The sequence below is a fragment of the Cinclus cinclus genome, chromosome 3, assembly GCF_963662255.1.
Source record: "Cinclus cinclus chromosome 3, bCinCin1.1, whole genome shotgun sequence".
Lineage (NCBI taxonomy): Eukaryota > Metazoa > Chordata > Aves > Passeriformes > Cinclidae > Cinclus > Cinclus cinclus.
Window position 1 is genome coordinate 28,782,800 of NC_085048.1, and position 16,492 is coordinate 28,799,291.

Consider the following 16,492-nt stretch of genomic DNA (forward strand, 5'->3'; position numbering starts at 1 on the left):
ATTCAGATGTAAGCAAATATTATCACTTACCGGAGGACCTGGAGGTCCTGGTAGCCCTGGTGGCCCTCTTTTTCCTGGATCTCCCTTAAAAAGGGTAAAATAATTTAACTGATTGATAGTAATAATAACAACCAGTAATCATATATTCAGACCACACAACAACAGTGAGAAATTAAGTGGTTATAGAAGGACAGACTGAGAAATTAAGTGGCTACAGAAGGACAGACTAGGTAGGTAGTTAAAACATCAACCCACAACATGGCTCCCAGAACAGAATGCGAAAACTTCTTTTTTTTTTTTTTTTTTTTTTTGGTAGAACGGCAGCCACGATGTGAAATAGGAGTCTCAAGAAAACCAAAACATTTTTGCCTGCTTTAGAAATCTGAAACACCTGACCACAGGTCCATCATGGCACTCCTCCTCTATAACTGCTGTAAAGTTATGAACAAAAAGAATTCTAATAACTGACAAAAGTATGGAGAGGAGAAAATCCACTTTTTCAAAGCACAAGATGAATTTATCAAGTTAGATTTTTTTTCCTGTTTGTAAAATTTTGATGCTGAGTGCTCTCACAAGTAAAGACAATGTGAAACCTCTGCAAATTATTTTTTCTGAAAGTTTGTAATTAAAATAGATCTAATAACTGGGTAGAGACCACCTTTTAACTTAATATTGTAATTTCAATATTACATTTTACATTTCATTAAGTAATAAATGCAATAAACAAGGCAAATATAGAAAAATATTAATTAATTCTCAAAACATGAGAGGTACAGAACCATTCTTTTCTATACAATGCATAATTACATTGTGGGACTCATTATTACAATGTGTTATGGAGGCTTGTGATATAAATAGATTCAGAGACTGACTGCATTAATGGAGGATAGGCTCACATGGAGCTTTTGAAAAAGCATCACAGATGCAATTTCTGGTTCAGGCAGTCTCTGAACCACCAACTAACTGACAGAATGTGTGACAGAGAAATGCCATTTTATAAATAGCCTATACCCTTCCCTTGGTATCCATTCTTGGCCCTCCTACGGGCAAGATAGTGAGCTAAATGGATCATCTGAAATAAATTGCCAGTTTTTAATATTATTTCAAATTAATTTTTACAATTGCATTTAAAAAGCATGTTTTATTAAACAAAATTGTAATGCTATTTCAGATTTGAAGTAGAAAAGTACCAATTGGTTTCAGCTTCCATTTCAGTAAAGTGTAGTGTCAAAATATGACAGTGTGGTGAAACTGAGTGCACAATTCAGCAGTAAGGTCAATAGATGGAGCCACACTTAAAGTGAGACCAAGAAGAAATGCTGAGTTGCCATGTTCACTGGTATGCAAATGAAAGTCAGTAGTTTAAGTAGTTATGATTTACAGTTCCTCTATTTCTGTCAAGTCTGCTTTTTGATTTCAGCTTTCCTTGAATATGAGGAGTATGGGACAGTGAAAAATTTAATTCTAATCTGACAGTTGGCCCTAACTTTGTGCTACTCATTCTTATTTCTGATGAGCTTCAAACATAATCCTTCTTCTACTAGTGATCACTGCGGAGGAAAAAACAAACAATTTGAAAACACTCTGATAGCCCAAACAGTATTTAGATGGCCCATTTTTCTTTAAGGACCTTCTTGCAATTGAATAAACCTGCATTTTCAGCAAACACAGTAATACTTACTGGTGGACCAGCACGACCTACTTCTCCAGGAAGTCCTGCTGCACCAGCTGGACCCTATAACAACCAAGGTAAATAGTATTTTTATACCATATAATACCTCTGGAACAAACACTCAAGGACTGAGAACATGTAATTCTCACAAACAACAAGCTATGCCTTCAGACACCAATATTCTTACTCCATATACCACAGACCTACACAACCTCAGGGGTAGCTGAAGAAAACATACACAGTAGACATAGAACATCTATGTTGGGATTAAAACCATCTCTTTTTTTAATAGAATTTCTTTTAATTTTTAAATTGCAGTATAATAGTTTTATTAAATATTCAAATAGATTCATTGAATAATATATTTATGAATTGTACAATTGATACTTACAGGTGGTCCAAGAATCCCCTTGCCCTATGAAATATGAAAAAAAAAAATCAGACATATGGGGAGAGATCCAAACCTAGTAAAGCTGTCTTCCAAGAACAGAGTATTTCAGATTAAAAAAAGTGTAAAAAAATCCTTCATTTTAAAACCCCTCTGTAAAATCTTTTTGAAAACTTGTTTAACTACTGTTAAAAATCTATTTTATTATTAGATAATCGGTATCAGTAGAGAAAATTAAATTACTGATTAACTTGCCTTGCAGCATCACTACATATTTATAAACATATATACTCCCACAAAGGAATAAAGGTATTAAAGGCTTTCTGTTTAGCTAATTACCAAGTACCATGATAAACATATCTATGCTATAATAATTTCTTTCTAAAGTTACATTTGAATTTATAATAAAAGTGAACTTTTTTCCCCACAATGCTTCCCTGAGGCCTAAATCCATTAAACTGATGGGTTTTGGTAATCAGAAAGAACACCATACTTCTGTTTACATTTTCCATCATTATTGCTCTGAATCATTTTAACGAGAAGTGTCCAAGATACAAATGTGTTTCTGCCTATTTGGATGATAAACTCCCTCTAAGAAAACAGATCCCTCAGTCTTGCATTATTAAAGCAAATGGAAAATTTTATGGAGAACCATGTCGGTAATATGTATGAAACACTAAAATATAAAATCCCAAATATACTTAAGTATTCAGGAGATTTGACATAATAAGGCACCACAGGATATCAATCCAGGGTTGTATTTGTAAGGTTGTTTAGAAAAGTCGGTATAACACATGGCAAATTTCAAGCATTCATCAGAATCATTCCATTTTAACCATTTAATACATTGCAGAAAGTAAGCTTGCATAACCTACATAATCCCTTTGCTATTGCTTCACACTTCCTTGCTACAATTCATCATATTATACGGATATATATTTGACAACACAAATCAAAGTTTCACTGCATCACATATTCAATGTCCCCTGCCTCTGAAAGAAGGAAAACACCTGCTCACAGGTCTCATGGGAGTACCCCTTCCTAACACATCCCCTAACAGTGCCAGGGAAGGTCAATGACACCAAAAGAAGCAGCTACAGCTACTGTGTCCAGTCCACACAGCAGCCCAGGAGAAGGCTGTCCCCTCCTCTGACCACTCCACTGCATCTCCTCGCCTTCCTAATTAAGACTGCAAATAGCAGGGACTCTCCCCCGGCCATCAATGCCTCCTCACACAGCTACTCCACCCTTGTGGCCGCAAACTCCTTACCAGCAGACCAAGTTGCAAAGCTGAGAGCAGTTCCAGGTCAATCATCCCTAAGGACATAAACAGACCAGCTCCTGTCCCAACCAGCTGCCCATGTTCCTTTCTCTGTGTGTGTCCTGAAGGGAAAGCCTCTCCACACAGCCTGGGACTGCAGCCTCACATGCTCAGGTGTTTGCTGCCTGCTATGAAGGTGCTCGCCTGACCCATGCAGCACACGGAGTGCACAGGGCAACAATCCAGGTCTGTCATCCCCTGTCTCAGAGGCACCTACCCTGCAATCTGGTAAGTACCCCTGCCATCCACCACAAAGAGTCCAGTGTTTGTAAGCGTACCCTGTGCTGGATGCTGTGCCTTAGCAGGCCTTAAAATATTTTCAAATTCTCTGCCAGTAAATACACACAGTCCTCCCCCTACGCCACATGTGTAAACCACTAGCAAAATATCAGCTCATAGAAAAGTTAAAGGGAATTAAAAGAGAGAGCAGACTGAAGAGTGCAATACATGCATTTAATGTAGCAGCCCCAGGTCCATCTACTAGAACAAGTTAGAGATATCAGAATATTTAAATTACTTGAATCAAAAAATACTTGATTTAATAATAAGAATTCTACAAACTTTGCAAGCCTGTCAATTAAAAGATTATCTGCCAAAGATAATAAATTAAAACAAAATTATGAAGCAGGATAAAATGTGCAAAAAATGGGATGATAATTGAAGATTACCAGGGTACATTCTGGGGAAGAAAAGGTGATGGGCAGGGAAGCAAATGCTGAATATAAAACTTTATGTCCTTAATACTCATTCTTGAAGACATCCAGAAGTTCTGACTTGGCTAATAGTGATAAATATCACTAGATAAGCATGAAAAAACAGTGATAATAATTTAAAACTAATTAGTGTTGTACCCAAGGCTTCTGATTTTGTTTGCACTGAGCATTTTAATAACTTAAGCAAGAGGTTTTTTGGAAAATGAAGTCTTTAGATAACTATCCAGGGACTACTCCACTTGCAAAAAGCCACTGACAGTATTCGAAGCAGTGCATAAGCACATAAACATAAGCACTCAATTAATCATGTAGGCGGTATGCAGGTTCATAATTGTGCTCATTATGTTTCTGGTAAATGAGGTTTCACAGATCAAACTAAAGAAGTGCAAAGGTTAAACAGTCCCATTACTTCACATTTGCAGTATGAGATTCTCCAAGAGTCTCTCAATCTGAAAATTAGAACCATTGCACTCCTGCACTACCATTTCTACTTGGCTTTTTTTGTTTGTGTGTTTTGTTTTTTCAGTAGTTGGGTTCTGTTTGGATTCTACAGGGGGTCTTTTGTTTGTTTTGGTAGTGAGGTTGTGGGGTTTGTTGTTGTTGGTTTGGTTTTTTGTGGGTTTTGTTAATAGGTATAATCCCACTAAAGGTCAGATGACCAGTTCTGCCCATTTTGAGAATTTTCCAGCAGCTGCACAACTTCTTCAGTAGCATACAGCCATTCATTAGAGGGAAAAATGCTTTTATTCAAGGTTTCCTGGGAGATATATTTTGAACATTAACCTCTCTATATGGACTCAGCATGTATGGGTTAACAACCATGAAGCTACAAAATCCATCAGCAGGCTTCTTCCTAACATGTGAGGTCTAAGGATAAATCTTAATAAGTACAAGGGTGGTGACATGAATTGACTAAGTATATTCATTTTTTCTCTTCTTTTAAATAAATTGGAATTCTCCTTTCCTTATTATAAATATTCCTGTGGATTCATCTGAAAATGTGAGCTTCAGTTCCTTATTAAGAAGAGGCAGAACAGCTCCAAAGGCAATCCCTACTGAGGTTCACTGAAGCGTTATCACCTTCAGACTGAAAGTCTCAGGGTGAACAAAATCACTCAGCTTTGAACAGTGGTCCAAAATCTTATCAGATTTATTGCTTTTACAGTCTCAAAATATGGTCACAGAAGTCCTGCTGCTCTGAAAAGAATTAGCATTCTACCTTGACAAGTTGGTCCACTTTCCTGCTTTCCCAAATTAACATCTCTACCTCCTAAATTGTGATTAACCCTCTTTATACGTGTTTTATGCAGCCACTTATTCTGGAGGGTCTTATCTTAATCATTCTTGCATTATTCTGTAAATGGTGAGCTAAAATCAAGTATGTTTCCCACAGCTCAGGGTTTTTTTCAGTTGACAGGCTAAAATGCCATAGTACTTTAACCAAGTACTTCAGTAATTCAGTTTTATTCCCCCATATTTTCGTATTACAGAATGGTTTGGAAGAGAAATTAAAGATCACCCAGTTCAAATTGCCATGAGTAGGGACATCTTCCATCAGACTAGGGTGCTCAGAGCCCCATCCAACTTGGCCTTAAACACTTCCAAGGATAGGGCATCCAAATCTTTTCTGGGCAAGTTCCAGTGCCTCACCACCCTCACAGTGTAGAATTCTTCCTAATACCTAATCTAAACCACCTCTCTTTCAGTCTGAAGCCATTTTCTCTTGTCCTGCAACCATATGCCCTTGTAAAAAGTCCCCTCTCCAGTTCTCTTGTAGGGTCCCTTCAGGTACTGGAAGGCTGCAATTAGGTCACCCCCAAGCCATGTCTTTTCTAGGCTGAACAATCACAATTTTCTCAGCCTTTCCTCATAGGATAGGTGATCCATCCCTCTAATCATTTTTCCCATATCATCTGAGTAAACATATCCAACAGAGTTTAAACTACCTCTTCTTTGCAGATAGATGAGGTAATATGCACTGCATACGACCCAGAAATTATTTCCCATATAGCTGACATCAAAAACAAAACAAGAAAAATAAATTAATTAATTAATTAATTAATAAAAATAAAAGAAAAAACACTTCAAGGCTCTAAGAGGAAAATGTAGGGATTTCAGTCTACCTTGAACCCATTTCAGTTCTGCCATCTTCTGTGACTAAATTTAACTCATATATTGAGCCTGCAGACCAGCCAGACATTATATTACCTATTTTCCAAATTTTCAGGTAAGAATGAGCATCTATGAAAATTAGTGTCCACAAAGTGATTGATCTTGAGTTTGAACAGGTCTATGTCACACCTTCAAGAACACTTTTATCATTTTCTCTCTGGTCAACTATCAAAATAATTGCTAAATATAAATTTAATGAGCATTAGTAAGGAAAGGTCAAAAATACCAATACACAAGGAGTGTTGTACTGGAATACCATGCCTTTTCTATTTAATTTATATAATTTCTCCAAAGTGAATCTAATTTTTAATTAAATTTTAATTATATGCAGTCTTATAATTTATTCTAGTCACCTTGTTCCATTACTCATCTTCCTTGAGGTTTTTTCCTAAGCTAAATTTCTAAACGTCAACCACCATTCACTTCTTCTACCAGCAAAACTCTCAAAATTCACAATTATTTTCAGCCCCTAAAAATGGTTGTTAGATCCATCTACATGCCAGCTGGAACAGTACTCTTTGTATGTCCTTTCTCATATTTTGGCCTGTTTTTGTACAGAACTGCGAAGCAGAACAAGAAGTCTCAAAGAATTTACCCTTAACTGATACCATTTAAGCGCATGGCAGGAAGTTGAAAACAGGAATAACTGTAGACTCCTATATGCAAATGAAACATAGGTTCTCTCCACAGCATTTTGACAAGGAGATGGAAAAGAATGGTGTAAATCCAAAACCTGAGACTACAACACACATGCTCCTTTCTTTTCTACAGCATACAAACCAAACATAACCTTTCAGTAAGAATTGCACATTTAGATATAAAGACAAAATGGTTCCTTTAAGTACTACTTTTGTAACTTATGAGTTCTTTGAAACCTCAGAAATAGTTTTGGGCTTTTCTTCATTAGATTTAGCAGTAAGGAGCCCTCATAATAATACTTAAGGGTATAAAAATCCTCTTTGTATACTAAATTTATTACTTACTGGAAGTCCACGAGCACCTGGCAATCCTGGCTCCCCCTTTAAAAGACAAAAGAAATGCATTTTTTAAGAGGCATTAGCATCAGTTTTGTAAACAATATACAGGAAGATGTTCTCTCACCTTTTGGAGGGCATCATTTGGTGGACATAGTCTGCAAGTATTACTCACTTCATTAATGCTATGCTGGTTTCAGTAAGACTTGATAGAAAGGAAAGACTTTCTCAGTATTAAATAGATACAGCCTCTGGCCCTTTATTCCCCCACCCCTCAAAAACTCAAGCATGCTTGTTACTCTGACTTCTGATTTATATTTCATTTGTTTGATTGATGATGAAGTCAGGTTTCACTGTTCTGGTTCCCACTTTGTGTTAGAGCAACACAGCTGTATTACAAGATGGAAAGGGCCTCAACTTGACTGAAGATGCTCAACCTTGATGTCAACAATGTAATGCCAGCCACCATTCCTTACCACTGGCTGTGGGAATGGAAGCTTCTGAGCTGTGTGGAAAGGGGCCACTACATATGTATTCTATAGGTATGTTAGGATTGTAAGAAGGGCTGCGGCATCTTATTAGTCACATAGAGACAAACAAAAATGCTTTTTTAAAAAAATCCATAATTTAATGCATAATTTTTTTCCTACCTTCTGTCCTTTTGGTCCTGGGGCACCACGTGAGCCGTCAGGTCCTGTGAATCCCTTTGGAAGTAAGGTATACAATGTTATTGCAAGGGTTACGTGGTTTTCTTAATCACAACAGTAATCATTATACAACATAGGAAAACTAAGCTATTAAATGAAATTAGTAACTGCAAGAGCCTTGCAGTCCAAATATTTATTTGCATGTAGAACTTAGGGCTGCACAAGTTCAAAGTGCTAGCTTCTGGTGACAAACATCAGCACCTGTGGTATTTATCTTCAAGAATTACTCAGTTAAATCACAATTACATAAAGCATGTGATCTCACATGATCTTATTTCCTCTTAATGAGAGATTGATTAATTTTTTTCATGGTTTAGGTAAAAAAAAAAAAAACTGTCAGTGTTGCCCATTTAAAATAAAAGTTCCATTGACAACAACAACACGAAACAAAAAAACCCAGAAGGCTGACAGGTTGGATTTAAATTTACCCTTTGAACTTGTCTATCTGGCAAAAATTAAAAACTAACTATGATATTATAACCAGGAATTCATTTGGTGGTCTTATTTTTCCTTTTGTTTCTGATGTTATAGTCAGCTTATATGGCTTAGAAATTTCCGGATACCCAGGAGAGCTTTTCTTTTACATTTATCTATTATTTTTTTTGGTACGCTTCCAGCAATTCAGTGATCACACAGTGGTTCTGACATTTTGATTTTGAAAGCTTACATAACCATTACAAGCAATTACTGTACAGCACTTTTTTACAGTCTATTAAACCTGACAGTGAAATAATATTTTAAATAAAATGAGGTTTAAATAGTCAGAACTGCCTCACCAATTAAACACAGAAGGTATTATAAATCTAAAACACCAATTAAAAGTTGAGTGCAGAGTGGAAGTACAATAATGTCTCACTTTTTTTCTTCAAGTGAAAATTAAAAAGGTTAAATATTTCAAAAGACTGTATTATTACATTTTCACTCATCCACTAGCATGAGGGAATATACAAGTGTGAACAGATACCAAAAGCTGAGCTGAGTTTAGCGTGTTCTGTTTCACGTGATTGTGTTCCCATGAATTTTGATAAGGAAAATAAAACTATGCCTTAAGTGAAAATTATAAGGGGCAATGATTTTTAAAGATCTGCTTATAGTGTTTTGACATGTACAAATGGGTTGGGGGGCCTGTATTATTTTTAGGAAAATGTGAAGTGGTATGACATGTCACTCACAAAGCCCATTTCCTCTTACAGATATGAAATGTGAACCGTTTCATTAAAGACTCTTCCAGCTCCATGTCCACTAGATCTCTTCTCAAAAGCAAATTAAATATTAACCTCTAACAGCACTGCAACCTTAAATAGACACAAGGTTTTTTTCATTTATATAATTTGCAATACCCTCTAACACTCTGGTTTATAACATATAATTTTTATTTTTTATATTTTCAATTGTTAAAGTTTTAAAAGCTTATGTAAATTAAACACAAGCTTGCCTACCTCCTGGCATAACATCTAAGTAGTAATGCAACAGTCTTGCTTCATAACAAGAAATGCTTCTTAACAGTACTCTCAAGAGAAACATGAAGTTTCAAAAAAATGTTTGCAGGCATTTTTATAGCCATAAATTTATTCAAGAGGTATGTCCTAAAAGGCCATCATCACTAGATGATGCTGAAACTTCAGTCTTCTCTACCATTTTCCACAGGATGGGAAGATGCATCAGCAGACCTTCCTAATGCCCTTGCTACTCTGCCCTGTGATCAGAGGTGGCTTCCAGAGGCCACAGTACAAGTTGCTCACTGACCTCTCCAGGGCCAGGTGTCAGCACTGATAGCACTTGTGTTTTATTTATTTATTCTTGAATTAAAAAAAAAAAAGGAAATTCTAGAGAATCAAGTGTACTCACATCAGCTCCCGGCTCTCCAGGCAACCCAGGGGATCCTGGTTTGCCTGCATCCCCATCTGGACCCTTTAGGATTTAAATGGACAGTTAAGAATGATCCACAGAAGGAAACATGAACAAAATTCAAAATTTTGTCTCTAGCAGAAGCAAATGAAGAGTAGCTGAAATCACTTACCGGTGGACCAGGGGGGCCCTTTGGGCCTCTCTCCCCCTACCAAGATATGAAAAGGAAAGTATTAGTCAGAACTAAAACAATCTTTTATGGTCTTTCATGAAAATAATTGATTTACAGATTATCAGAAATAATCCTGAACAGACTCTCATTGTAGAAAATAAATATTAAATCCACATCATTGCTCTTACAGACTAACAAATCATCAGAGGAACATCTGACAGGAATCAAGGGAACACATGTAGTAGCTCCTATCAGGAATAATGCCATAAATCCTTATCGTAATTTAGTATGAGTGGGCATCACTATGTAATCCCTTTTGAGATTTACAAAACCCCTACACCCCATTAATGGCAGATAATCACAACATATGATGCTGATTACAGAAAATAAATAATCCTGAGTTTACTATACAAAAGATAATCTGAAAATCTGCTTTCTCCCCTCACTCCAGCCCACTACAGAGCATGAGACTCAGCCATTCCTTCATGTATCTGCAACCAAGTTAAAACTCCTGAAGATCAAAGGCTGACAATGCAGAAGCATTTCCTATTTCCTCAAGGCATTTCATATTTCCTAGGCAGGGCATGGGAAACACTTACATCAATGCCATCAATACCGGGAACTCCTGGTGGCCCAGGTGGACCTGGGGGGCCTGGTGGACCAGGGGGACCTCTCTGACAAGGAGTGAAAAAAAGGAGCAATTAGAGCCTGACAAACCATGGAGCCATTCTGGGGGACCAGCACAGTTAGAGACTATGGGTTAGTCAGGAGGTCACAGCTGTGATGAAGAGCTGCATCCCCAGCCCATGTATATCACAGGACCTATATCCTATTTTGACTGTCACTATGAGGACTGGCAACACTGCCTTCACCAAAGGAATGGGGAAGGTGATAACCCCCCCTCCCTGGACCCAGACACTCTCCTGTGCCCACAACGCTGGCAGAGCCAGGCGGGCTCCACTCCCCACCCAGTAGGATCTGAATGCTACATGGTAATGACAGGGTGGCAGAAATAGAAGTGATCTCTGAGAATCGAACACTGAAATTCACTACACTACTCTTTCTGCCAACACAAAGGAGACAGTCTTCCTGGGAGTCCATACTAGCAAAGAAAACTTAAAACAACTCTTTCCCTGCTTCACTGACAGGCTCGGCAGTTTCCCCTGGTTTCTCAGGATTACATTAGCATCCACAGAGGCACTTTCTCAAAGCGCCGGGCTCCCGAGGGGAAGTAGCAGGCGCCGTCAGACTGTGGAAATTCATGGAAAGGCTCTGTGCCCATAATAGGGGGCTCTGTTCTTGGAGTGAGCTCTGCCCGGGGCCCCACAACGGGGCTCTGTGAGCAGGAGGCTGCCCCGGGCGCTGAGCCTGGACCCTCGGTACCCACAGCCCTGCTGCTCTGGACTCACTTCCTCCCCACACCGGAGTTCCCAGAAATGTTCCATCCAGCGGTAGTCGCGTGTGCAGCTCGAGCCCCGCCGGTGTTACCTGCCCTGTGCTCACCAGGTAGGCACACCTGCGGTACCGCTGCCCTGCGGTCACCCGCAGCTACCGGGAGGACACGGGACCACACCCTCGGGCACGGCAGAGCAGCCTTTGGTCCCTCCGCACCAGCACCCCGAGCTCCGGCTGCCCCTGCGCACTTACCTCGACTCCCGTCTGGGTTACCTGCGAGGGAGAAAAAATGAAATTTAAAAAAAAAAAAATTAAAAAAAAAAAAACTAACAGAGCCAAAGTCAGAACAAACTCACTTGAGCCAGGCCGAGGCAAAGCGCCTGCAGGAAAAGCCCGAGGGGCAGGAGGCGCCGGGCCATGGATGGAGGGAGCAGCGCGCGGCTGCCGGGGATGTGGGCGAGAGGTGAGCGCGGCCGGAGCCCCTCCCGGCCCTGGGCAGGGTGGAGGCGATTGGAGGAAGGCTGGCGGCCGGGCAGGCGAGCACGGGGGGCCAGCAGCATCTTAACCCTTTGTTCTGCTGCTGTCGGGTGGGATACGGACCCGGCCGCCAGGCTGGCGGTGCGGGGGGACGGCCCCGACAGCCGCTCTCGCTCTGTGCGGGCACAGCGCCCGCAGGGGCGCAGCCAAGCGGCCCCACGGGGCTGAGGAGGGCTGCCGGTCACGGAAGGGTTAAAGTGAGGCGGCGGCTGCCGCTGCTCCGGGGACTCGGATTTCTAAAAGCACCGAATACCAGGCAGGTATGGTAAAAATGAGCATCGCCTGCCAGGAAGGGGGAGGAAAAATGAGACTCGCGTGGGCTGCAGCGGACAGGGAAAGTCAAGCAGGACAGGGCAGGACAGGACAGGGCAGGACAGGGCAGGGCAGGACAGGACAGGGCAGGACAGGACAGGGCAGGACAGGGCAGGGCAGGACAGGACAGGGCAGGACAGGGCAGGGCAGGACAGGTCTCTCACCCGAGCCGGCAGCTCGCCGCAGCCTTCGCGCTGGGGTCGCAGGGGGTCGCAGTGGATCACCATCCACTGGATCTCGAACTGGCAAAGGAGAAAAGATCGTGTTAATTCGGGTCAGGGGTCACACTGGCCGAGCGTGTGAGAGGTGGAATAGTGGCAAACTACGCAGAGGTTAAACGCTAGGTATTTAATGTCAATAGTTGCAGGTGGAGCAGTCCTTCGCCCTACATTCCCCCACCTCTAACTGTGGAGGTCTTTCAAAGAGGGGGAAAAAAGCTGCCGAGGTGCTGCCAACTCCTGAAATCCTCTTTACCCTATCTCTGCTGTCTGTCTGCTTTGCAGTCATCAGATTCCAGAGTGCTGAGACTGGAGCACAACAGAAGCAGTACCCTTGTTTCTTTTACCTGTTAACTGACACCACCAGCTGTGAGCCAATTCTTTCCCTCCTTTATCCACTTCTCATTTTCAAACCTTCATAATAGACACTTGAGTGCCAAAATATACATTTAAAAGAACTAATACTATTTCAATCCTACAAGGCAGCCATACAGTAGCAACAGCCCAAACAGGAGTAAGTTGTCAATATTATCCTCCCACTAAATCCAAAATAGCGCTGTTCCAGCTATGAAAAGAAGAAAGCTAACTCTGTCTGCCTTGAGGCAAATAAAACTTAGAAGCTGATAAGAAACCTCTCTAACATTTTTTAAATTAAAAAAAAACCCTCTTCTGGTGGCAAGGTCAGTAGTAAAAGATGTGACTGGCTTTCCTTGACTGATTTAATAGAGGTGAGAGAAGGGCAAATATGTTCAAGCCTTGCTGTCAAGGTATTTTTTCCTTTGCCAGTATTTCACAATGATCTTGTTGATAATGTTAAGCTGATTTAAAGGATGCCAATATTTTGAAAATGTCTCTTGTAGGTATTCTACTGATATCAATATACAGTGTTATTAAGGATTAAATACAGTCACAAAGTTCTCAGAAATGAACCTCAGATAATTTAGGGGTAATCATAAAACAAAGATATTAAAATGTAACCTTTTAAACCCAAAGGTGGTATGCTGGTTTTGCCTGAAGTAGAGCTTATTTTCTTCACAGTAGCTGATATGGAGCTGTGTTTTTGGATTTGTGCTGGGAGCAGAGTTGATAACACAGGAACGATTTTGGTATTTCTGAGCAGTGCTTGGACAAAGTCAAGACCTTTTCTGCTCCTGACCCCACCCCATCAGTAAGGAGGCTGGGGCTGCACAAGGACCTGGGAGAGGGCACAGCCAGGATAGCTGATCCCAGCTGACCAAAGGGATATCCCAGCCCATACAACGTCACACTCAGAATGTAAAGCTGGGAGAAGGAGGGAAGGGCAGGGGGGAGTTTGAAGTGATGCTCTTTGTCATCCCAAGTCACTGTTAGATGTGATGGAGACCTGCTTTTCCTGGAGGTGGCTGCCATTGGAAAGTGGTGAATTAATTCCTTGTTTTGCTTTACTTGTGTGCATGGCTTGAGCTTTACATGTTAAAGTGTCTTTATCTCAATCCACAAGTATCCTTACTTTTACTTCTCCAATTCTCATCCCACCATGGGATAGAGTGAGCAAGTGGCTGTGTGGGCCTTAGTTGCTCTCTGGGGTTAAACTACAAAGAATGTTTAAGACCCATAGATTCCTGACATACATTTTGCAGGTTTCCTACAGGATTTCTGTTTCATCTTAATTTCTTAGTCAGCACAGATATAATTAACTGTGTGTGACTGTTCACTGTTTTGTCCTCTTAAGTTCTATAGAAATTCCTGCAAATGCCCACTATCTTTGCCCATCTGGATATCAGCCACGTAATTCAGTTGTCAGTGCTTTAGCTGAGTGAGCTTAGGTAAAATGCAGATGATACCTAAATATGTAGGGTAGTATTTTAAGCATAAAATCAGTCACAGGGATGCATTTAGCAGTACCATAGACTTTAAGGAAAACCGTGCCCCTCAGAGCACAGTTGTAGGTCTCCTCTGAGAGGTCTGGCTCCCTGTACCCCACTGGGCTGTTGCTGGCTTGGTGATGATCCAGGGGAAGCCATCCCTCCTAGGAAAGTTCAACTCAGCTAAGCAATTTTTCATTTGAAGATTTTCTACAATACTTTGTCAAGGATATCTATGTTTCTTCTAAGAGACGTCTGCTGTCAATGTTTGTATATTTGTTAAGTGACCAACAATAAACTACATATATTTAAATGCATCTTGTTCTAGAGCTATTTTAAACTTGTTTTATCATTTTTTGACATCCCTGCAATAGATTTTTAGAGCTTCATTTTCCTTCCACCTTTCTTTAAAGCCTTTGAACATTACAGCCAATTCTGTTGTTATTTGGCTTTCCACAGCTAGGATTCAGCCTCCTGAATGTGAGATTTCACAGGGTGAAAAAAAAACCAAGATGTGACTTTTTACAGTACACAGACACAATCTGTTCTATGGTGTAAATTAATCCCTGTTAAACAAATATTGACAAGCAGCTTCCTCTTGGATGTTACAAGTCATGTAGCTTCCCTGAGCTAGTTAGTAGCATTAAATGTCAATTAAATAATGACCAAGAGTCACTTCTAGCAAAGTGTTTAGTGTCTATTATGAAAAAAACATGGTAACGCCTCTGAAATCACAAGAATTAAGGTAATTATATAATCTCGCAGAAGTTATAATTTGATCAGTAAGAAATTAGTTCCCCTACTAATAATGTTTTCCTATAAAAAAACCCATGTAATTTAGGAAGTAAATTATTTTTCAGTTTTGAAATTATGCTAAATCTCAAACTGCTTAGAGTTTATAATGGATGATATCAATTACTTTTAGATAAAAAGATAAAACTTTTAGATACTTTTACCTAAAAAACAAAAGATAAAATGCAGCTGTGAATCTGCGTAAAAAAATCACCCTCTATAAAGCATTCCAGAAATCCTGGAATAAATCTTGATTAAAGCTGAAAGGCAAGATGCAGTTTGTAATGGAACTGTATCCATTATTTTTCCAGGCAGTCACAGTAATAACAAGCAATAAAGAATCCCTTTTAAAATTATATATTTTTCAGTGCACCTCTGAGAAGTTGACCTATTCTGCAAGATAAATAGGACCCTCACCAGAATGCTGCAAAAAAGAATAAGAAACACATAATTTATGTCTTTTTAAAATTCTACCACTGGAAGTAATAGACTTTTACAATGCCTGGGAGTAAATTAAAAGCTGTGCCTAGGGTGTATTAAATAACCAAAACTGAAAACTGTTGAGATATTTAAACTTATAGTCAAGCAAGTTAAAGACTAGAATAGCCCCAAACACAGATTTATTTAGCCAATTTAAAGAGAAATAAAGTACACAGGCTGAACCAGAAATTTCTGCAATATAAATAGACATTTTAAAATTACTAACTAGTCCATATGACTATGTAATTCCTTTATCGTAATTTCATATACGGAGTTCCTAAATCTACATTATTGTAATATCAGGTTGAACCACTATCATTTCCTTTTTGCCTTCCCAGCACAGCCCATGCAGTCAATCTAGTGAGTCCTAAGTCAATTCTGTCTAAAATAAAGCATATTTTTAGACCTCCAAACTCAGTTTAAGAATATAGTGCCATGCTTATTTTGTCTTCCCTGACAATTTGTTCCAGTATTTAATTATTATTTTTGTCAAGAAATGTGCATCACACTTTTTTTAAAGCCTAACTCATGCAAAGATTTTACTTTTATTCATAAAATATACTTAATATGACCGAATATTCCCAGAAGCATGCTGAAGTTACAAACAAATATTTTGCATTATAGATGTGAATTATAAAAATTATTTAATTCCGTTTTGTTCTTTCATTCTTGAAGGAGGTTGTCATATAATTGCCATAGCTCCACACTGATGCCTAAAGATGTACAGTCTTAAACACAGGCAGGGCAGAACTTAATGCTAGACATTTTTCCCCATCAAACGCCTGAAGAGCCCTGGGTGATCAATGCTGCTCATTTGTAAACATTGCTGAAAAAAACAAGTCTCTGCAAAGCACAGGCTGGAGAGGAAAGAGGATAAGATTCCAAATTGCTCTTCTGCTTTTCTTCATTTCTTTAACACTGGTCAAAGGTCAGTCAGAGTATCAACA

General features: G+C 39.5%; 1 protein-coding gene across 1 annotated transcript in view; it reads right to left on the bottom strand.

Annotated features, from left to right (window-relative positions):
- The window catches only part of COL9A1 (collagen type IX alpha 1 chain), a 62,399-nt gene that overhangs the window by 36,046 nt on the left and 9,861 nt on the right, over positions 1 to 16,492 (bottom strand). Inside the window, exons 6-15 of the mRNA XM_062488569.1 lie at positions 12,376 to 12,453; positions 11,615 to 11,635; positions 10,567 to 10,641; positions 9,968 to 10,003; positions 9,796 to 9,858; positions 7,891 to 7,944; positions 7,250 to 7,285; positions 2,064 to 2,087; positions 1,682 to 1,735; positions 31 to 84 (exon numbers count right to left, since the gene is read on the bottom strand). Of these exons, the coding sequence (XP_062344553.1) occupies positions 31 to 84; positions 1,682 to 1,735; positions 2,064 to 2,087; positions 7,250 to 7,285; positions 7,891 to 7,944; positions 9,796 to 9,858; positions 9,968 to 10,003; positions 10,567 to 10,641; positions 11,615 to 11,635; positions 12,376 to 12,453 (495 nt within the window). The remainder of the gene's footprint in view (positions 1 to 30; positions 85 to 1,681; positions 1,736 to 2,063; positions 2,088 to 7,249; positions 7,286 to 7,890; positions 7,945 to 9,795; positions 9,859 to 9,967; positions 10,004 to 10,566; positions 10,642 to 11,614; positions 11,636 to 12,375; positions 12,454 to 16,492) is intronic.